The sequence below is a fragment of the Macrobrachium rosenbergii genome, chromosome 4, assembly GCF_040412425.1.
Source record: "Macrobrachium rosenbergii isolate ZJJX-2024 chromosome 4, ASM4041242v1, whole genome shotgun sequence".
Taxonomy (NCBI): Eukaryota; Metazoa; Arthropoda; class Malacostraca; order Decapoda; family Palaemonidae; genus Macrobrachium; species Macrobrachium rosenbergii.
In genome coordinates, this window is record NC_089744.1 from 9,041,346 (window position 1) to 9,065,431 (window position 24,086).

At 44.0% G+C, this 24,086-nt stretch overlaps 2 protein-coding genes across 6 annotated transcripts in view; both read right to left on the minus strand.

Annotated features, from left to right (window-relative positions):
• Window positions 1-18,159, minus strand: part of whd (carnitine O-palmitoyltransferase whd) — a 195,008-nt gene extending 176,849 nt beyond the window's left edge. For 2 of the 5 annotated variants that reach the window (XM_067089942.1, XM_067089932.1), the window contains exon 1: window positions 17,849-17,986. The gene's annotated coding sequence lies outside the window, so the exon portion shown is untranslated. Of the gene's footprint in view, window positions 1-17,459 lie in introns of all 5 variants that reach the window. The other 3 variants (XM_067089946.1, XM_067089952.1, XM_067089936.1) reach the window with 3 other exon arrangements.
• A 1,993-nt stretch (window positions 18,160-20,152) lies between these two features.
• On the minus strand, window positions 20,153-20,812 carry LOC136836494 (uncharacterized). The gene has a single exon (XM_067100835.1). It carries the CDS (start codon window positions 20,810-20,812, stop codon window positions 20,153-20,155), a length of 660 nt encoding a protein of 219 aa, XP_066956936.1.
• Between the last annotated feature and the right edge of the window lie 3,274 nt (window positions 20,813-24,086).

A 24,086-nucleotide genomic window follows, 5' to 3' on the forward strand; every position in this document is an offset into this window, starting at 1 on the left:
ATCTACACTGACAAAAAACCACTACCCATCCACTAAAAATTCTGGGTAATCCAGGTGCACAGTACCCCCAGCTCCCCAAAACTACCCGACACCCTACATCTAGGCGAAGAGACATAGGAGAGAAAGAATGCTTCCTATGCTTCTTCCCCCAATACCATGCCAGCCACTGATAATGGCCCCAGGGTACTACAATTCTCAAACATTGTTTTCAGACTTCTTTTAAGTAGTAAGACGCGAAGATTGATTTGCACCTCCAAAAGGTCGACTGAAGAATGGACGAAAGGGACACATGCCTGAAAGCAAGATAGGTAGCGACTGCTCAGACTTCATGTGCTTTGAGTTTGAAAGAAGGCAAAATGTCCTCCTGAATCCCAGAATGCAACTCGGAAATCAGATCCCTTAGGAAGAACAATGCTTTCTTAGAAAGAGGGGGGAGAAGGATTCTTGACAGAACACCAGAAGTTGCTGGATGGACTGCTGATCTTGGTCCTGTGCAGATAATGTCTTAAGGCTCTAACAGGGGGCAAAGAACCCTTTCTTCTTCCTCCAGGTCAAGGATTTCCATTAAACTCTTCAGGTGGAAGGAACGAGGCCAGGGCTTGAATGGGTCCTTGTTCTTGACTAAGAAATCTAGGGTAAAAGAGCAAATTGCGTCTCCTTGGGAGAAGTCTACCCTCTTGTCAATAGCTTGCAGCTCACTTACATGCTTGGCAGTAGCCAAAGCCACAAGGAAGGGTGTCTTTGAAGTGAGGTCCTGTAGGGAAGCAGAAAGGAGGGGTTTGAAAGAAGGGGCTGAGCCACTTTAGCACTACATCTAGGTTCCACGAAACCAAATCGGCTTTCTTCTGCTTAGAAGTGTCGAATGACTTGATGAGATCATTAAGATCCGGGTTTGAAGACAGGTCCAGACCTCTATGCTTAAAAACTGAGCTAAGCATAGCTCGATACCCCTCAATGGTGGAAGAGGGCAGACTTCTGGACATCCTCAGACAGAGGAGGAAATCCGCCTGAAGCCTGTCAGAGCAAGAGCAGGCAACCTTCGGTGGTCTTTCTTGAAGTGAAGTGAGGCTGTTTGAGTAGCCACGGTTTTTGGGGAAGTAGCCTCGGGAAGTCCACCAAAAACCGCAGGCCCGACAACCATTCCTTCATGGGCCAGAACGGGGCTATGAGGGTCATCAAAACATGGTGCAAGACAAGCTTGTTTAGCACTTCCCTTACCATGTTGCTGGGCGGGAAGGCATACAGATCCAGGCCGGACCAGTTGTGGAGCATGGCATCTGTCGCCCATGCCAGGGGATCCGGGGCTGGAGAGCAGAAGAGGGAAAGTCAATGGTTTCTTGAGGTGGCAAACAGGTACAAAGTCGGTTTGCCCCATAATCTCCAAGAGTTGAGACAAACTAGGGGATCCAAGGTCCACTTGGTGAGAAGGACCTGCTTCCAACGGCTTAGTTTGTCTGCCAGAACGTTCCGTTCCCCTGAATAAATCGAATGGCCAGTGTCACTTGATTTTGGTCTGCCCATAAGAGAAGATCCTTTGCTGCCTGGCAGAGAGAAAAGAAATGAGTGCCTCCTTGCTTCCAAATATACGTTACTGCGGTGGTACTGTCTACATGAACTACCACTGTCTTCTTGTAGGTCATGGTTGAGAAGCACTGAAGACCTAGATGAACTGCCTTCCACTCCCTGACATTGATATGGTTCCGTTCTTCTGGGGAGGCCTCAGAAACCCTGACTCCCCAGAAGGGCTTCCCAACCTAAATCTGAGGCATCTGAGTAAAAGTCAAGGTTGGCGTCGTAGGCCGAAGAGACTTTCCCTGCAAGTCTTCCTTTGGACAGCCACCACTAGAGGTCCAACTTGATTTCCTGAGCTATGGGAAACATGACAGAGCCTGGTTGGGTTTCCCTATCCCAGTTGGCTTTGAGGTAGAATTGAAGGACTCTCATATGGAGTCTACCCAGCTTGACGAATGTCTCGATGGACGCTACAGTCCCCAGTAAAATCATCCATTGATGGGCTGAACAAGACGAGAGGGTGAGAAAACTGCGGATTGTCTGGAGGCAGTTGGCGATTCTCTTGGGGGACGGAAAAACCCGAAAGTAGAATTGAGAATCATCCCCAAATAGAGGATCACTTGTGACAGGGCTAACTGGGACTTTTGGAGGTTCATGACTGCCTAGTTCCTAAGTAATGCGAAGAATGGTCTGCAAGTCCTTCGCGCACTTCTCCTTCGAAGGGGATCAAAGAAGCCGGTCGTCCAGGCAAAGACTGATGTTGATGCCAATCAGATGAAGCCAGTTTGCGAGAGGGGCGAGGACTTGAGTAAACACCTGAGGTGCCATGGAGAGGCCGAAGCAAAGAGCCCGAAACTGGTAGACTTTGCCCTAGAAGACAAACCTGAGATACAGTAAACCCCTCATATTCGCGTTCTCACGATTCGCAGACTCACGCATTCATGGGTTTCTCTGTAGATCATATCTACCCATTATTCGCGGAAAATTCGCCCATTCGCAGTATTTTTCACTAAGAAATATTCACTAATTACTGTATTTTCATATAATTTTCATGAATAAATGCACTTTCTGTGATAAAACTATTAAAATAGTCAGGTGTAAGCATTTTTACAGGGTTTTTCTTGTGTTTAAACTATCAAAATGGGCAGTTCTAAGTGTTTTTAGAGGGGCTTTAAGTATTTGTATGTGTGTGTGTGGAGGGGGGGGGTTGGTATGCTTCACCCGCAAATACGGGAGGTTCACTGTACTTCCTGGAGTCTGGATGGATGAGAATATGGAAGTATGCATCCTGCATCTCCAACTTTATCATCCAACTGCCCAGGTGAATGGATGACTGGACTGACTGTTTCGTCTCCATCTTGAACTTCATCTTCCTTACGAAAAGATTGAGGGAGCTTACATCGAGGACTGGTCTCCAACCCCCCAATTATTTGGCGACTACAAACAGACGATTGTAGAAGCCCTCTGTACAGATGTCCTCGATTTCTTCCTTGGCTCTCTTTAGAAGGACAGAGGATACCTCCTTCAAAAGGGCCGAACGCTTCTCCGAGCCTTTTGAGTAGGCCATCAAGACGATGGGAGAAGTGACCAGAGGAGGGTTCTCCATGAAGGGGGTGGAGTGGCCCTCCTTCAGAGCCTTGACGAGCCACTGTTCTGCCCCTCGGTGACTCCAAGTCTCTCAAAAATGGAGAAATCTGGCTCCTACTGGGGCACAAAGGACTTCTTCTTTTCCTAGGCAAGGCCTTGGAAGAGCTCATCTTGATGGCTCTAACTGGGAACCAGGCACTGGAGAGGGATCTGGGTTGCAACTTGAGCATGCTTCCACAAAAGGGATGCTGCATAAGAGGAGAGACCATCTTAGGCACAAAGAACGAAGAATCATTGGGGCGTTTGGAGGACTGCTCTAAGAGGTCTTGAGTGGACTCTTCTGGAGGTCTGAAGCGATTTCCCTCACTATTGTCTGAAGGAAAAGGTGAAGAGGATCTAGAGGTGAAATAATAGTGCCAATTTCTGGGACTGTGTGATTCCTCTGGAGGTGAAGGAGCACCAAGGTTCTCACTTCTCCGGAACCCCCAACGAGAAAAGGGACGCAAGTTCCAAAGAGCCATCCCTGATGGCTTTGTCTGCACAAGACAGAACTCTTCACCAATCCGATGCAAAGTTCTCATCTATGTCCTTGTAATCTTCGATTTTCTTGGCAAGGGCTCCAACCGTCCACTCTAGGAAACTGAAGATCTTGAAGATCTTGAACACCTTGAAGAGGTTCTTAACCAAGTGGTCCAGCTCTGGTAACGAAAACGTTATCTTTGCCGAAGTGAAGGCTGAGCAACGGGAAGAGTCGATGAGGCCGGAGAAGTCCCCTTGGGAGGAGGCAGCAACTCCCAAAGAAGGAGCTTTCCCGGTGGCGTACAACAGTTATCTCCTTTTAATCAGACATGAAGGAGGAAGGCCAAATGAAGCCTTACCTTGCTCCCTTTTAGCAGAAAGCCAGTCTCCGATTCCTTTGAGCGCCTTCTTAGACGACAAGGAAAGAACCATCTTGGGGAGCCTGGACTTATCCTCTGGAAGGTTCCTCATCAGGGAGGTCAATGCAGGCGAGACCGGGGTAGCTGGAGCAAAAAAAAAAAAGAGAGGGAAAGCTAGCCAACAGGTAATGAAGAAGAGTTCCATATGCTGAAGGAGGAGCAGGGTCTTGGGTAAACTCCTCGTCTTCAGAAGAGATCAGAGATGGGGACAAACCAAGAGCAGTCTTGGAGGCGGGAGCTTTCTTGAGTAAGCTCATAATTTCAGATAACGGTTGCCTGATGGGTACCAAAGATGGCTCATCTTGATCCAAAGCAGGTGCTTGGCACTCAGGAGCAGTAAACAGGTGATGAAGAGTTGGTGCCGGGAGCTAGGGAGTTGGCACCAGGCACTCTAGAGCTGGTGCTGGGCACTCGGGAGCTAGCACCAGGCGCTCAGGTTGAGACAGGCACTTAGATTAGGACAATGGGCTTCTAATATGGCCCTTTGGACACTTGTAAGCCAAAGAAGGCGCTTAACTGAACCACGTTCTAGAGAGAATGTCTCCGGACTATCCCATGGCTAAATAAGAAGTTGGGCTGAAGCAAAGACAAGAGGGATCCACAGCAGGAAGGCTGTGGACTGCAAGGCGCCTCACTGTACTGCTTAACGGGCAGCGGAGAAGAGCAGCCAACATCATCCATGTGCCTCTTCAATGGCCGGGATGAACTGAGAAAGCGCTTGCAGCGCCTGCTATCGGAATCTTCCAAACTTGACGACAAATGGCACACATCCAGAGAGAGAGGCCTTTCCAACAGCTGTCTGCTGAAACCTGGGTTCGTGCAACAGGCTCGACTGGGGGGGCAACTACCCGTGGGCAAACCCCACCGGCCTCCCTTGGACTTCTGGTATGCTTCTCCCAGGTTTAGGGGAGTGGGACAGGGACCTTCATCTAGGAAGCCGGCGGGATGAGTAGCCACCCTCTGCACTTGCACTGCACTATCACTAGACACTTTATGATTACTACCCACTTTTTCTTAAAACACTTTGTCCATTAGGACTCTCAGGGATGCCCCTAACTCAGACACAGTATGCACTACCAAGTTTATTTTCTTATAGAACCTGGATTCAAGGTTGGCAATGGCATTGGGGTCGTAAGCATGGGAGCCAGGCATGGGAGTAAGTGGACTGATTGTAGAAGGGCTGGGAATAGGAGAAAGTATGAGAATAAGGGAAGAAGGAATAGCAGGACTAAGATCTGACTTAGGCTTAGGGGTAGAATCTTGGCTAACAGAAGCTCTACTATCAGCCCTAGAAAAATAAGTACTGTATACCTTAGTTTAACCAGATCACTGAGCTGATTAACAGCTCCCCTAGGGCTGGCCCAAAGGATTAGATTTATTTTACGTAGCTAAGAACCAATTGGTTACCTAACAACGGGACCTAAAGCTTATTGTGTAATCTGAACCACACAGCAAGAAATGAATTTGTATCACCAGAAATAAATTCCTCTTATTCTTCATTGGCCGGTCAGAGATTCGAACGCGGAGGCTGCCTTTCTCTTCCTGTTCTTTTCAAGCTTATTGAGGTGAGATTCAAGAACATTCCACTTTCTCTCATCCCAACCCTTGCACTCATCACAAGTATTTTCCTTAGTGCCTACCTGCCCTCTACATTTACTGCAAATAGTATGTGAATCATACGGTGGCTTAGTCAGTCTAGTTTTACAACCCTCGCTACTATAGTGAAAACTAGATGCACTCAAATCAGACATATCTAAGGCAAAAATGTTGACAGAAGCTAAAAAAAAAAAACCCTGAAGGCTACACAAAAGTGACAATACTTCACTGAATTCCAGCAAGAATAACAAAATCCCAATGAAAAAGACTGTAGCAAACCCGCGATGTTGACTCGTGAGCTGGCAGAAACAGAATGAGGTTGTCAGCCAAGTCGTTTCCCGTACTCCCGTAGTGGGCGGACTTGTCACCTACACTAAACTATCAAAGCACTACCACAAGTTTTAAATAAAAGTCTGCCGCACAAGTTAGAAACTATAGGTATGTAATTACTTGGTAAGTTACTTATATGAAAAGGGGGTTTCATAAGGGTAGTGATTTCTGGAATGATATTTTGATTACCCTTTTTTTAATTCACTTCATTTATCTTTGCACAGGTAGATGGTTAATAGAATAAACTTCAGAGCATGCTAAATCATATCACTATTACTTAATAAGGAGGGGAGGAGGATGCATACAAACTGGTCCATAGTCAGGCAATATGGCCAATTATTACGAGCTTTTTCAAATGCATCCAACAAGGACACAATCACCGTTCTCAGACCATACAAGTCATCCGTACCACACATATATATGTGATCCATTTCTTTAAATGCCTGTCAAGTTTTGGTCTTTCAAAAATGTCTTAGACCAAGTCCATTCTTTACTCACTAGCTATGGAATTCTTTGGAAATGCATATTATTTGGACAGTGGCGAGTACTAATTGGGTATTGGTTAGTGCGAACAATATACAACTATCTATTTTGAAATTCTCCTCCTGTATACAATTGCATGTGTTATATGTAGGACTTTTCATGAAACTGGCCAATTTACAGTACAGTCGACCCCCTTATTCGTAGGGGATGCATACACAACCCCCCCGTGAATAGTTAAAATCTGCGAATACTTAAACACTTCCCCCCCTCTAAAAATGCTTATAACGGCCTGTCTTGAAAGTTAAAACACCAAATGTACACCATAAACTATCATCCTACATCAAATATACCTTAAACTATTATCCCATTACTGTATTAATCTTTGAAATGATGATATTACTATAATTTCAAAGTCATCTTAAACATTTTACCCTTAAATATATATGTACATACTGTATGGTTTATAGTAGCTATGTGTGAAAATAATCCAGTCGCCCCCCTACATATTCAGGCATGGTGGCAAGCTCATGGGCGCCATCCTTCACTGCTCGATCCGTGCAGGCCAGACACCAAACCAATCCGAGCAAAATTGTCTTGAAGTGATCAGCAGTCCTCAATTTTCTTTGCTAACGCTCCTACGGTCCAATTGAGGACACTCAGAACCTTGAAGACCTTAAAATTATCCTTCAACAGATGGTCTAACTCTGATGATGTAAACATAATTCTAGCAGAAGAGAAGGCTGATCGACATGTAGCATCTATGAGACTGGAGAAGTCCCCTTGAGAGGAGGCAGAAACTCCCAAGGACAGAGCTTCTCCAGTGGCATGAGACAGATACTTCTGTCACATCAGACAAGAAAGAGGCGATTCTTCTGTCACATCAGACAAGAAAGAGGCGAACAAAAGACCGCTTTACCCACGTCCCTCTTCTCTGACAACCATGCGTCGATATGTGCAAGCACTTTCCTGGATGAGGAAGAACGACCCATATGCAGCAACCTAGTCGCTCCTGGAGAGGATGGGGTGGCTGAAGAGAAGTTCAGATAGCACACCCGGAAGAACTGCAAAAGACCCAAATAGTTGGACGTGGGAGCGTCATCATCCACAGGTTCCTCCTCTCAGGAAATCGGGGGCATCGGAGGACCTGAGGGAACCTGAGTTACTGCAACTGGCTTCTGTAACAGGTTCAAAACACTTTCAAAACAATTACTGTATAAAAGACCAGTATGCAAGATTCAGATTAGTTCGATATATTCTCCACTTTCAACAAACTGCCCTAATGCCAAGTAAAATTACTTTAGCCTGTTGCAAATTTTCACTTTAAAAAAGATAAAACATGCATTACCTCTATTATCTTTCTTGACACTACTGACAAAACTACATGCATCCAGAGTAGGCGAGAATACCGTAAAATGGAGTACTACATATATGTTTTAATAATTTGAGAGGGCTTGTTTCTAACCCATGACTATTCCAATGCTACCTTAGAACTGGTGCTGAATATATCATAATCTAGCCAGGATCCATCATGCTTTGCCAATCATATTCACAGTCTCTAGTCTCCCTTCTTATTTTTCAAATGTTACTAAACAATATTTATGCCCCATCATGTATACAGCCAGGTATATCTAGTGTTAGTCGTGTCTGCTATCTGTTGGTACATCCTACCAAAGAACCAGTTAGATGTACCTTCATTTGACTTTTTGTACAGTTAGGTAAATCTTGGTTGAGAGCATTTTTTATGGCCTTGACCTTGCATTTCTCAATTTGATATTTAAGGTGGTTTTCTTATGTAACATGATATGCCTTCACATATATACATATATATATATATATATATATATATATATATATATATATATATATATATATATATATATATATATATATATATATATATATATATATATATATATATATATATATATATATATATATATATATATATATATATATATATATATATGCATACACAGAGAAAACTTTGTAACAGCATTGAAGACTTGTTAAACTTTAATGACCCTAACACTTTACATTATATACTTTCCTTTGCATTTGCTGATTTCCTGTTTAGCTAATTTTCTTGAAGACTGTGAGGATGCCTCACAATCTTGAAAAGAACACTTCATTTATACCATGAGAACATGACAGAACATTCATGTCCTATAATTATATTTCTTGTTAAAAATAAATTAGACAACTTTAGACAGCTTACCAGATGAGCCACAATGTCAAACAACTGGTTATTCCAACTATTCCAATTCTAACTCAATCTTGCACCTTACACTAAACTGGATAATCATGTCTGACATCAATCTGTTTACTGTAAACTAATACAGTACAAATAACAACAATTCACACAAGGAAGGGCCTGAATTAATCAAATCCTCTATCTTTCCTATAGGCAAATCTCTGTCAAAATTATAAGTAAGCAAGTTACAGTTCCTAATGAACATCATGGAACAATTATTGAGCTTGACTATGGTGCAGTATACCTGAAGAAGAGAAACTTTACATTAAAAGGAGAAGAAAAAAAATTATTTTAACATGTAGAGGAAAAGACTCCAATAAAAGTGCAGATGCATGTACTTGTTTAAGACAATAAGACAGGGCCTTTTCTTTGTCAATTAGTATAATCAAGAATTTCTACTATGAGGTTTAGTGCGCCCTAAAACAGAATGGCAGGTTAAAACTGTAAACTAAAATTAGATGAGAGAAAATGAAACACACAAGTTCACATATCAAACAACAGCAATCCATTACAACAAGCAAAAGAGATGGATCCTAAAGTGGGATAAAAAAATTGGGCTCCTAAGTTGATAAAAAAAAAACTACACAGAAACAGTTTTTTTAACAAAGGCAGTTTGCATTTAAAAAAAACCACTGCTGCAACAATATAAGTCACTTTCAATTCTCATAAAGCAAGTTACATAACATAAACTCATTAAAAAGAAAGTTAGAAAGTGAACAGGATGATAAAGCATTGAATACATGTCCTATTATACTATGTTACCTTAAGAATACTGGGAAGCATTAAAAAAAAATAAAAGACAAGGACAAAGATACCTACTTAGTAAAAATATCAGTATAGCTATCATGGCCACACATTAACATTCTGCACCCATGAGAGAGAGAGAGAGAGAGAGAGAGAGAGAGAGAGAGAGAGAGAGAGAGAGAGAGAAGAGAGAGTGAGAGAAACCCAGTGATACAGTGATACTAAAAGCCACAGTACAGTATTTTAAAGAGACTCTTCTAAATGGTTAAAATAAGTGGTAATAATTATAGTTCTGCAACCACATACAACTTCAATATCCAACACACTCACACACACACTATATATATATATATATATATATATATATATATATATATATATATATATATATATATATATATATATATATATAATATATATTTATAAAATAGTATCTATTGGTAATGAATTTATAAAATAGTATCTAGTATATAAAGTATAGTCTTACATACCAAAACATTTAAATCTAATAAAGATTATCAATAAATTATTAAGACATGAAGTATTTCAAGAAATAGGTTAATAGTACAGAACTAATGTAGGCAGAATAACGAAAGAAAAAAAAGAACACTGTTAATACAAATAAAATATACAGTATGCTCAGTATACGAAGTGAAGAAAAGAAACAAAAAACAGCACAGTAGCAGCACTCAGGAGAAATTATGGTGGGGAAGGAGGGATGGGGTATTCCAGTTGAGGATGCTAGTCTCAGTGTCCTCCCCAGACCCATCCCACCCCTTCTAAGAGATACCCGCCCCGTCTCACTCTTACATTTACCCAACTCTCAACCTTGGAGGATAAAGTCTACCCAGATATAACCCTGCCTTGTTAGCTATACATATGTAACTAGAATTCCCAGCTACCAGATTTAACCTGAAAATTTCATCTACCACGAAATAAATCTTTTAAGCAACCTTTTACCACAAAAACACAATAATTATCAGTTTTTCAGTTCCAAAACTTTCAAAAAGAATTTATATATAAAGTACTGTATATGGACTGAAAATACAAATAGTACTGTAATTCCAAAAACAACACTAAAGCCTACTTGAGAACCCAATGGTCAGTTAACATAAGTTCTGCCAAAGGAACAGAACAAATGAAGACTATTATCCACAGGCAAGTGGGAAATGCATGCAAATCTACCATTATACAGTACTCCCAGTTCTGATGGAAACAATAAAATAAGAGCTTAATCACAAAAGGACTGACAGGCCAGCATTTGAAATCCACAGAAACTTCAGTTTGACAGGAAAGAATGAAAATAGGGCTATAAATGTGTCAAGCAAGAAAAACAAAAGTAGTTTATAGCATGTCAGTAGGAATACTGGAATATAATATTTACAACAAAGGCCAAGTGCAGGGACCTATGAAGTCATTCAGTGCTGAAACTAATGTTGAAACAATTTTTAAGAGGGTGGAAAGTAAAATGGCAGAAAGAGAATATGAATGGAGGTGTAATAAAAGGAATGAGAGGGGTTGCAGCTTGGGCTGAAGGAACAATGCAATGAAACTAAGGTAATGTCAGGAAGAGGAGAAAAATCATTTAACATCAAGCTCTGAGAATGACCTGATTTCACAGGTAAAAAGAGAAATACAGTGATGCTGTACGTGTTATGATGCTCCTTAGAGGAGGATTATTCAGATGAACTGTATCCATGTGGAACCAGCTCACAGGAACCACTGACTTGATATTCAAGCTTCCAAAGAATATGGTGTTCATTTAAAAGTAGTAACAGAAACAAGAGATTATTTATTTAAAAAAAAAAAAATAAATTTGCAAATTAAAAAATAGATAAAAATTTAAGTACTTTATTAAAATGCAAGAATTGTTTTAGGGTATTACTGCATTATATCTTCAACTGGACTTTTGAGGACGCAATTGCACAACATCCTCAGGAAGACTTTTCCACAGTCCAATGGTGAGAGGAATGAAGGACCTGTGGAACTGAAGTTTGACAGCGAGGCACATTTACTGCATATTGGTACTGGTACTGCTGTTCAGCAAACCTGAACCATCCGTCAATGGTCCAAGTCATAACTGCTAATGTTAAGAAACAGACACCTACCACCAAGAACCACAGGAGAATAGTATTCTAGTAAAGGAAGGACAAATGACCTAAAACAGGTTGCACTGATTTTATCACTGTTATAAAGATAAGAGGCCTTATGTACAATAACCTAACTTCCACGCAGCATTTGCCAACATTTTCATCAGATGTTTCTCAAAAGTAAGATGAGTCAAAAGCTGCACCAAGGATAGTGAAAACTTAAGACTCATTCAGCTGAGTCCCATCCACTTGAATGGGAGGGTGGGGTGAAAAATCAGTACAACATCAAATAATCGATAGTGTTTTCATCTTTTATATCGAGAGACCATAACTGGTGTTGATCTCTCACCCAAAATGTCAGCCTCTCAGTCAAATGTGAGAACTGGGGATGGCCGACTTCTTTAACCATCTATACATCCTGCCATATGCGATGATGCAGATGACAGGGTCTTGTGCCACAGTTTGGCTGGTTTGTAACCTCAACTCTAGAAATATATATTAGTTTTCCAATGTGAGAAAGGAAGATCAACTCTGAGAGTAGCACATCATGGAATCCCAGATAAGTAAGCTCTATCACTCACCTACCCCTTATTAAAAGAAGGATGGAAGGAGTCACATCTAACAACTATGTAACTGAAGTTAAGAGCTTGGAATCTCTATTATGTAACTAACTGCATCTAGCTCAACCAGCAAGGCCTGTTGGGCAGAAGATAAAAAGAAGGAAAGAATACCCGTCACCCTTCTTTCATCCAAAATTTCACTACTGTAAACCTTAGGTGAGCAAGATGCTGCTCTGTCCAGATGCGCATGTTAAACAGCCACCACAGGTCCTTACGAGAAAGTATCCCAGACTTGGCGGATGAACTCCCAAGGGTAGAAAGAAGTAGGGGTGGTATAGTAGTGCCAAACACCGCACTTGCAACACTGAGTAGTTCTTCATGAACGCTAGGGATGCAGCAACGCCAACTTTGTGAACCCTTGCCCAGGGTATAGAATAGACGCCCTTGCAAATGAATTATATGGCTACTTGATGACCTCCCGAAGCTGGAACAAGAACGTTCTTGGATTCCTTCTTGTGCCTATCGGTGGTACAACAAACACTCATCATCAAATAAATGCCATGTTTTGGTGAGATAGGATCGAGAAAACTAGTATCTTGTTAGGAACAGAAAGGAAAAAAGGGATACCATCACTACAAGTGCTGCACTAAGCAAAAGAGGCCACAAAGCTACATGAAAAGTCTTGAATATAAATGACAAATTTTTAATTAATTTGTATTTTTCATAGTTAACAAACCTATGGTCTTAACGTTTCTTCTAGCAGCGCCAGCTGGAAACTGGTAAAAAACATATAAAATTGTAGAACAAGGTACTGGTGGCAACAGGTATGGCTACTTGGGCGAGACAGGAGGAAACAACTCACCTACCTTCACCCAAGAACGGCATGACGTATCAATTTCTTCCTTACCGCTTTACCTGAAGGACGTGTTACTGCCCATCCTTCCAGAGGCCAGTGTTTTACTGCCCATTTTTCTTCTTTGGTTTGCCTTTTGTGTTATGAAACAGTGCTATTCTGTGAGTGTGAATTAGTGCTTTTATTGTGTGTTTTTGTGTTGCATTTCAACATGCAAACCCATAGCTCATCTCAGCCTCCCGTGCCTAAGCCTCAGACTAAATGTCCTGGTGTTGGTGGCTTCCCTATTCACGTTTTTTGGATTCATTAAGACTGACACCCATTCTACTTGAAGCAGATGCAGAGCTGTGTGTGTGTGTGTATCATTACTAATCCGTGTTCTGAATGTTGTTCTTGGCCTCCTGAGCAGTGGAGGATTTTTGCCAAGAAGCAGTGTCAGAGGAGGAAGGAGGCACCACCTTGGAAGGGGGTTTCTCCTCCTTCGATGGCTGCTTCTCAGTTTCCTTCTGGTTCCTCTTCTATGCCCAATCTTCCTCCAGTTGCTCCTTCTTCCTTGGAAGATTTTACCCCTTCTCATTCTCCCGTAGTTTCGACTTTGGAAGTTTCGGGAGAAGGGTCAGGAGACATTATCTCTCTGGCTCTCTCGGGGTCCCACCCCCGTGCAGGAAGAGGCAGCTCCAGCTTGTTCTTTTTCAGGATCAGAGGCTCAGAAGATGGCTGGCATCTTGGCTTCTCTAGGCCTTCCATGAGTACCAACCTTCGGTGGCCTATTGTGCCATTTCCTGTCCTCTTGTGCTCCTGTGTCATCAGCCTTGACAGTTGCCAGCCCTGGTGCTCTCCCCTTAGCTGTACCAGTAACTTTGGTTCCTGTGTTGCCACATCAGCCCTTGGTATACTCTGACCATGAGTCAGCAGCTGCAGCAGCAAATACCGTTCACAATCCAATCTTGTCCACTTGACTGTTCCTGGTTCAGCGGCTCTCCTCGCACCTCCATGTAAACCTATGGTTCTGGATCTGTTGGCAGAGTATCCCTCTCAGAGCTTTGGACCCTCTTCTGTGGTGGATCTCTCTTTGGAGCCTGAGTTCACAGAGCAGGCTAGACTGTTCAAACTTCCACAAGAGCATGGAGACCTTTCCTGAGGCAGAGTGGTCTATATCCTTAAGCTACAAGACCTCAAATAGGGCTGAGTGGCAGCCCTTAACCAAAGCAATAGAGAGGAGCTTGTCTCAGAGGAGGTGAGTCAGAAACTTTGCATATTTGCTGAACAGTGGCTTTGACTAGAGAGGTGCTCTGCTAACAATACCAAACAATTAAGATGGTATTGGATGATACCTAACACCTGTGCAACCTGGGAGAAGTATGGGCCATGTGGGTACTTCTCTTGGTGTCTCAAAAAGAAGGCCCAGCAGATGAGGATACCACTTGGTTACTGGTCAACAAGGAGCCATCAGAGATACCTAGAGATGAGTCGGTACGCCTCCTCTCTTGTTCATGCACTGCCTCTAGATTATATGCATGCAGACAGGATTCACTCATGACAGGTCTCTGTATGATACCACTGGGTATTGTGGCACCCCTCGAGTGCCTGATCATGCAGGCCCTTGGGATGTTCCTGGTTTGCCCAGAGCACCCAGTGTGTGCATGCTTAACAGTGCCATGCGTGCTCATTCTGCAGTATGAACAGAGAAAGAATCCAGGTCAGTCCTCAACCCTTGGAAGGAATGGAAGACACTGGGTTCTCAGCGTGCACAGAAAACTTATCAACCCTATCTATGACAGCCGTCCTGGTCACAGGTGGGCAAATGATACTACTAATGTACGAAGAGGGATCAATCAAAGAAGACATAGAGAAAGTTTAAAAAGATGGAGGAGGAAGAAGGTAATTGCTTGCATTTCTTCACCTTACCCTGTCCATAGGTCTTACTCTCCTCAGCTACAGCAGGAGAATAGGTTGAGGCACATGTTGAGAGCACATCTTTTTGTACAATACCAGAGGTTATTTCCCACAGCCAAGATGACAGCTAAAGGGGACTCAACCTAGTTGGGCACCTTAGTGGGAATGGAAATGGCAACAGCAGCAGGAACAAGGAAGCCTTAGCCAAGGCTATGAGGTTCAAAAGGTAATTAAAGATGGGTCACCCAGAATACTAGGGATGGCCATAACTCCTGTAGGTACTCAATGATGCAGACACACCTGGAGCAGCCAGCAAAGCAGGGACAGATGGTGAGAAATCAAAACATGCACAGGGTCTCAAATGGGGTGAGGTCACCCAGCACACATGCCATTACTAACAGATCGCGTATGCTGATCATATACCTTCAACCTCATACCCCTGTTGGAATGGGTCACAGGAGAACAAGCAGAGGGGGCAGTCCAGAAGGAAGGATTTTAAAAGATTTGGCATTGTCAAGGGTGTTGTGTTACCCCCACAAGAGACTGGCAAATATTTCTTGGCCTTTTCTGTTTCTTTCCAAATCTTTTCAACTGTGAGACCAACAACATGCACACTACTAGCAGGGAGAACCTGAGCTGCAAGACATACCCTACAAAATGAATAAGAATGGCAGGACTCACTAACAGAAGACAAATTATCCACAAGCTTGTTCATGTCCTGCACACCTCCATTGTTCACTTACTTTATTCACATCCATCCTGTAACCACAAACCTTTCATCATATACAAGTATACAAGAAAAGGAAGAAAAGCTTCAACTTACATCAACATATCTTCACTCAATTACAGCAGAAGAAAAACTGCTGGCTTATGGCTGGAGAATGGGAACTTCCCCTAACTAACCCTTCAATGTCAAATTAATCATTTTGTTAAAAACTTGAAACCATTGTTTCCAGTTTTTAATGAGGAATACTCCTAAACGATAAATAATTTGCATTTCCACAGGAACAAACTAGAAAAAGATAAAATTTCAAAGCTGTTTAAGAAAACATTTAAGACATTTATCTTAAAAATGGTTATAAACAATTTCATCAAGACTATAAACTGAAAGTGAGATATATGAACCTCCCAGACAAACCAAATGAGGTCTACCAGAAGGGCCCCCAAAGAGTAAACCTGGATGATGGTTTACACCCACATTATCTGCAATAGGTACAGGGTACAGCATATCCTCGACAGGGTTTCACAATAACCCTGATGTAGGAGGGGCAGAGTTACGATGCTATATGCCTGGACTAAATGCAACAATCTCCTAGGGCTGAATGCACAACACAACCAATAACCAAGGTACATAAGCAAGCAGCACTTCATTACAGTTTCCGATGGCCTAGGGCACGTACGGTCCTGTATCGAAGTTTAGATGAATACCAGTGTTTCAATTTATGAATTATGGGACCACTAGGTCAGGTTGTAGGGTAGGGACACACTCAGATTGGGTATGGTACCACATTACTGGTTAGGTCAGGTTAAGATGCACCCCTGTATTTCACTAGTTTTAATTGCACGTAATTGGTGCAAATTGTCTAATGGTTGCATTCAGTCTAAAAGTGGTGCATTCAGATGGGTTGATGCAATGAGGCAGTGGTCCATTCAGTTCTTTGGTAGAACTAAGGAGTAACTCATCGTTGGGTGTTAATTTGGAAACTGACTTTCCCTATAATATTTTGGTTGCTTATTAAGAATTTACCATTATTTTTTGTCGGTCGACTGTAATTAACCTCACAAGTTGTATGCTGGCCATCCTGGGATGCTATCGCTCATGTGCAGTGCTTTGGGGGAACTTCTGGTAAAAAGTGGAGTTTCCATCACCGGGGTCCGGGGGCAGAGTAGCACGGCCTGCTAGGTTAGGGTATGTTAGGTTAATATAGTTCCCTTTATAATAGGTTTCCTTAGCCAATCCCTTCTTAAACACATGGCTCCCTAATGACTTGCGCGGAACCATTCCATAACAACACGGCAGTCCGGTCTTTCTCCAAGTGATTTCCCCCACCCCAAAACCTCGCGCTCTGAAAAGATCCCCAACCGTGGGTAGATATGAGGTTAATAATAATTGACCGGCAATAAACGCCACCTCCTTCATCAGCAACACATAGAGTAGGCTAAAGGAAGAATCAATTTCCAAGGTAATAATCCGTGCAGAGCTGTTGCTTAGAAACACCAGTTCTCCATTCTTAGGGGTCACATGACCCTAAGCTATCTTGGGCCACTAACCAAGGCCTACCCTCTGAACCACTGGAATATTTTATGAGGTTATAGGCCTGGCCAGCGTCAGATCGGGTGGCTTCTCGGATCCTGATTGGGTATCTAAATAACCCTAGTGTAGTGTTGGATACCAATATGCTTGCTTTCTCTTCTAGACCTGCCACCGATTGGGCCCTGGATAATCGAAGACTTAAGCCTAACCGAAAGAGTAGGCCTACATCGAAAACCACTTACAGATAAAAAAAAAGGAGGAAAAATGGGGCTGGGCCGTAAAAACCTTTCAGTCAAGTAGCTAAAATGAGAGAGTCTTGAATTAAATGTGTAAGGTAAGTGTAGCAATGAGAAATACATACGAACCTCGGCATTACAATCGTTTGTAGCCCCTTCATCAATTAGGCCTAACTGGAGTGAACCAGCACACACTAGTTGGGGTATGCCAGAATATATAAAAAAAAATGTTGTAATGTATTAACTGCGCAAATATTACTGAATGAAGTACAGTTTCTTCTAAAAGACGGACTCGACTCCTACACTGAACTTCTAGGACCCCAGAGGCCTACGGTACGAGAGGCATCAACGACCTGCTCGACGGGCCACTTTCACTGGCGAAAGTTTTAACTTGATACGAACTATTCGCGATAAACTGTTTTCCGTGCATCGACGGTCAGAACTTCATCAAACATGCACAGCGCCGTCATTTTCCCGTGTATTCGATCATCTGAACTTGCTCAAAAATGGACACTTACTTTCGAAGTTGGTAATCTCCTTCCAGAGGTACTTTCTCCGAGAAACCGACTGAGTGAGACTAAGCCCGGGAGGAGCGACGAGAGAGCCGACGGACGGTTCACAGGGGTCTGTTCATGAAGTGATCCTACTGTATGGAGAAAGGCCTATCCCGAAACTGTTTTATCTATATTCTTTGTTATTTCACACAGCACATAATTAATTATTGTATTAATATTTTAGGCAATACAAACATTCTGTCCGTACGCCCAAGAAGTGTGAAATTGACTCGGGTCCGAACACATTTAATCAGCTGATATCTACGTATCCTTCTGAACTTGATTTAGAAAACTTTCCACGCACCAGCCTGAGCCACAAACTCTTGCATCAGTTATCAAGTCTTTTGCAGCTGATTGCGTCTATGTGACGAGTAGCCGGAGGTCCACACCAGCCCTCATAAACCCTTTCAAATATTACTTGAGGCTTGCTTTGTCTACGGAAGTATACATTATTTATAAATTGTAAATTTTATTCAGAAGACTTGCGTACTTTAGACCAAGACAATTATTTTTTTGTCGAGAATAAGTCAAATTACAATTCATGGACACGATCATAGCCGGTGATTTCAGCAACATCTACACTCTAGTTCGAAATACCCATTTCATAGTGCTGAATATCAAATTGAAACAAGTGAATACCATTTTGAAAATTAAATATACGGCTATATTACAAAACAAATTCCTTATTTATTCGTTACAGGGTAACCTGAGTACTTTTGGAAAAGAAATCACGAATGAAAGGCGACAAACATTCTCTTAACACGAATGGGAATAGAAATCCGTTAAACCCTAAATCATTTGCGGCCTTTAGGGGGCTTGGTGATATATGCAATACAGCACTCCTGCCTTGGCAGCTCAGGGGCTCCTCTTGCTAATGCCCGCGTACTTCCAAGGTCTTCAGACCTTGGGGACTTCTAGCTACACTGATAGATTCAGTGTATTTTCTTTTTTCTTTATGTTCAGGCCCCAGAATCTCGTGAGTTCTCTATTTCTCAATATGCTGTGGTTCTATAAAAGGCTTAGCCAGGGATTTTCTTGTTTTTTGAGGTGGAGGTCCCAAATAGAACTAGTGCGCGCAAGAGACTTAATACAAGTATTTCTATATAAAAACTAATTACATTTCAGATAAATAATATATGTATGTAACACATGAAACAATAAACAACTTATATAATCAAATGGTAAAACAAATTTCATACTGTATTACGAGTTTCAGAAAATCCTGCCTTTTGCCAGTTATTGTCACAGATACTTGGAATCACACACACACACACATGTATGTATTATATATATATACACACATATATATATATATATATATATATATATATATATATATATATATATATATATATATATATATATATATATATATATATATATATATATATATATATATATATATATATATATATATATACGTGCCGAATAAATATAAAGTATATTACTTCAGTTTAGTTCTACTCTCTCTCTCTCTCTCTCTCTCAGTTTTAGTAGACATAAATCAATCAGTCTCTTTCCCTCTCTCTTCCTTTCAGATTCAACCAAATAACTAAAGTATCTGAATATACCCCAAACTCCTCAACAAAATAACTAAAGTATTTTAATAAACCCCAAATTCCTAAAATGCCATTCTTAGGTTACGTGAAAACGCAACTATATATATTTTATTTAAACAGATTGTGAGGCTTCAAGAAAAGTTAGAAGTGAAAGACTGATCCTTTATTATTCTCGACAGGCGTTTAGACAGAAAGCGGACGGAATGGTAGCGGACGACCCGAGCCCCCCCGCTGTGTCCATACACGATTTGTGTTTTTTAGCAAGCATAAAAATACGTACAACACTTGTTACATGACATATAAAAGGTAGATATACATATCGGCAGAAAGGCCGTACAATGATGCATAAGATGAGGTACACAAAGAATCTGAAATAAAGACAGGTAAAATACATGACGTGATTAATGTACATCTGAAAGGAAAAACAAGGAGAGAGAGAGAGGCGCGATTTGTCGCCCTTACAAATACTCCCCCCAAAAAAAAACAATAATTAGAGGAACAATTATTATATGAATCAACATTAATCATGGAGGTGCTGAGGCAGTCGGAGCGGGCCCCTGCTTCTGGAGAACTGTGGGCGATGGGTGAAGCTGACACCTGGGGACGGCAGGATGCGTTTTCTGGGCCGTCCCCGGCCCCGCTTTGGTGAGGAAGCGGGTGGCCCTTCAGGCAGGGATTGCGGGGGAATTCTGGGGCGCCTGCCTACTTCTTAGCAAATTTCGCTGTCAAACAGGAATGCGGGTTTCAGTCTGTCGATGGTGATCCAGTCCTCCCGCCCGTGGATGTTGAGGAGGAATGCTTTGCTAGCCCACCTGATGACTCGGTGGGGCCCCCTGTAGGGCCTGGTTAAGGGCGGGCAGCGAGCGTCCACCCTGAAGAAGGTGGGTGGGCTGTAGGTGGCGGTTCTGTCGGCGAAGGTCTTATGGCAGGGCATGAACCTTTGTGCGAGTTCCCTCAACCTCAGGAGGCGGGTGTCGGGGCCGTTGGCTGACAGAGGGAAGAACTCTCCGGGTATGGCCAGTGTTTCCCTGTAGACTTTCTCAGCAGGGGAAGCATCACCATTTGCTTTCAGCGTGGTGCGGAGACTCAGCAGGACCCAGGGCAGCTGCTCCTTCCACTTCTCGCAGGTGCAGCGTGCCATGAGAGCTGCTTTCAGAGAGTGGTGCGCCCTCTCGATCATGTCGTTCGCTGCAGGGTTGTATGCTGTTGTGCTGTGTAGAGTTGTACCCATCAGGCGTGCCAAGGAGACCCAGAGCTCTGACAGGAAGGCAGGTCCCCTGTCCGTAGTGATGCTGTCTGGCACTCCGAAGCAGCTTATCCAACTGGAAAGCAGGGCCTCTGTGCATGATGTCGTTGATGCCTCATCCATGGGGGTTGCTTCGGGCCAGCGGGTGGAGTGGCCTGTGATCGTCAGGAGGTCTCTGGCTCCCCCCAACTGCGGAAGGGGCCCGACGATGTTGATATGGATGTGGCCGAATCACCAATGAGGCTGAGGAAAATCGCCAATCCCGGATTCAGTGTGCTGGGATGTTTTGCTCATCTGGCACGGGATGCAGCTCCTTGCCCACTGGCGGATGTCCTTGTTGATGCCGATGGATGGGAGAGGCTGTGGACGATGTCGAACACTTGTTTCCTCCTTGATGCAGGCACCAGGGGACGTGGGCAGCCTGTGCTGGTGTGGCAGAGGAGAGCTGTTTCCGAGTTTGCTAAGGGCACGTCTTCCCATTTGAGAGCTGTCACTGCTGTCCTGTAGTCCGCCGTCTCCAGATCCGCTGCTTGTTCCCTCGTGAGGTCTTCGTAGTTGATGCCGTGGTGAAGGGACTTGATTTCTATTCTTGGCAGAGCGTCGGCCACTGGGTTTTTCTTGCCAGGGACGTAGTTGATGGTGCAACCGAACTCGGAGATGGTGGTTAGGTGCCGCTGCTGCCTTGCAGACCAGGTGTCCCCCTGTTCTGCAAATGCATGAACCAAGGGTTTGTGGTCTGTTAGGATTGTGAATTCAGTTCCCTCCAGCAGGTCCTTGAAGTGCCTCACGGCCTGGTAGATAGCCAGCAGCTCTCTGTCGAAGGCGCTGTAGCGGGTCTCGGCTGGCGAAAACTTGCGGCTGAAGAAGGCCAAGGGCTGGGGCATGCCATTCACCAGTTGCTCTAGTACTGCACCACAGGTGATGTTGCTGGCATCCATTGTCAACCTGAGGGCAGAGGCAGGGTTGTGGTGAGTTAAGGTGGTGGCACTGGCGAGGGCCCTTTTCGTCTGGATGAATGCCTGCTGCTGCGGAGCTTCCCATGTTAGTGTTTTCAGTTTCCCCTTCAGGATTGACGTCAGGGGGTACATGATGTGTGCGACATCTGGGATGAAGTGCCAGTAGTAATTTATCATCCCAAGGAACTCCTGAAGGGAAATTTTCTATAGCTTTTACTTTAGAGGCTGTGAGGCGCACTCCTGCTGGGGAAATCTCATGGGCAAGGAAATCTACTTTTTCTTTCCCAAAGATGCGCTTGTCGAACCTGACAACTGATCCGCTGTCCTGCAGGCGTTTCACGATGGCGCGGATGTGGTGAAAGTGTTCCTCTGGGGAACTGGAAAAAATGAGGATGTTGTCGACATAGCATATGCAGAAGGGCAGATCTCCCAAGATGGTATCCATCAGGTGCTGGAAGGTGGCGCCTGCGTTCCTGAGACCGAAAGTGGAATAGGAAAATGTGTAGCTGCTGAAGGGTGTGATGATGGCGGTCTTTAGGATGTCGTCGGGAAGCACAAGGACTTGGAAGTACGACTTACGTAGATCCATCTTGGAGAAAATTTTGGCTCCGTGGAGGGCGCCTGTCAGGTCTTGCATGTTAGGGAGCAGGTAGTGATCTGGTGTTGTTGCCAAATTCAGGCACTGATAGTCCCAACAGGGCCTCCATGAACCATCGGATTTCTTTGCCATGTGGCAAGGGAACGCCCACGGGCTTGATGCCTTTTACAAACACCCATGCGCTCCATTTCTGCGAAGGCCCGTTTGGCGTCTTGTAACTTCTGGGGGGACAGATGTCGGAACTTTACATGGGTTGGTGGGCCCGTCGTGGTGATGTGGTGGAAGATGCCGTGCTTTGCCGAAGCCCCAGGTGACTGGCGTAGTTTTGGTTTGAACACGTCCGGGAATTCCTGTAGGAGGGACGTGCAGCTGTCTGGGGCTGCAGAGCATATGGAGGGCATCCCGGGTCTGGTGGAGAGCTGATGGGAATGGCACGTCCCTGTGTCAAGGAGGCGTTGTCTGGCGACGTCGACTAGGAGTTTGGTGCCCTAGGAAATCCGCGCCCAGCAGAGGAAAACTTAACATCCGCTATGACAAAAGGCCAGTGGTATCTGCGCCCCAGGACTGAGATAGCCCAGGTTGTTGTGCCATAAGTGCGGATGGGAGTTCCGTTTGCTGCTATGAGGGAGGGCAGTGAGTCAGGTATTTTTTCTAAACCTTCCCTGGATGGCGGGAAAACCGACTGCATTGCCCCCGTATCAACTAGCAGGCGGCGTTTGGAGATCTCATCTGTGATGGAAAACCCCGCTGGGAGGGGGGAGTTGGGTTTTGCGGCCACAGCTGTTATTTGTGGCCACCTTTGTCGTTTTCTGTGAAAGAACATGGAGGCCTGCAGGTTCTGGTGTTGGTCCCAAACTTTCTATGTCTTGTGCTCTCTGAATGGTGGTCTCTTATAAAGGCGTTGATGTCTCCGTCGTCGTCGCCATCTTCCTCCAACAGGTTGCAGGCTCTCAGGGCGGCGGCATGTGTCGAGGTCTTGGTAGCCGCGTATAGTTTCTGGGCGTCGTCGACTAAGGCACCCCTGTCTGGGTTCTCTGCATCCCTTATCTGGTGCTGAACTTCCTGCGGGATGCGCTGAAGGAAGACAGCTTTTGTCAGGTCAATTGTTCTCTTCCCCCCGTTCTCGTCGCGGCCTGGGAGTGTTGCTAACCCCTGCAGCTGGTCCCAGGCTTCCCTGGGTGATGCATCTCTGAGGGGCTGGGATAACAGGTCAAATGCGTGCTGCGCTCTCTCGGACACGGGCATGGAGTAGGAATTCAGCAGCTTGTTTTTTAAGTCTGTGTATGACTTTGTCTGGTTGTGTGTGTAGCCAGGGGGAGATTCTATTGAATACTTCTTCTGGGAGCGCCATCATGACTATGTCTGATTTTGTAGCATCATCTGAGATGCGTGCCATGTGAAAATGCACGTCTGCACACCAGAACCATGATGCTGTGTTTTGGCGTGAGAACAGGGGAAATTTGACTGTGTCTGGCTTTGTTGGTGAGAGAGGCATGCAGACGATGCTCGCGGGTTCGCATCGAGATTCTACTTCTGACATCTAGATTGCTCAGGCACCAAATCACGGGAAAATGCTCCATATTTGTTCAAGAGGTCGAATGAAGTGCCAAAATGTGCCCTTTTGGGTACGCTGTATTTAGTCCGTTAATGGCACGGTTTCTGCCAGGTAGGGTGCTATCAGAGGCCTAAATTTTACGCTGTAGTTAGTCCGCTAAAGGCTCTCTGATGGTAGGGTGCAGCTGTAGTTAGTCCGTTAATGGCTGGGCCAAAGCAGCACTACCTGTCCCTGACCAGGGGTCACTAGTGTGAGGCTTCAAGAAAAGTCAGAAGTGAAAGGCTGATC

Coding starts and splice junctions, on each gene's coding strand:
- LOC136836494 (XM_067100835.1), bottom strand. CDS start 20,812: ATGGATGAGGCATCAACGACATCATGCACAGAGGCCCTGCTTTCCAGT.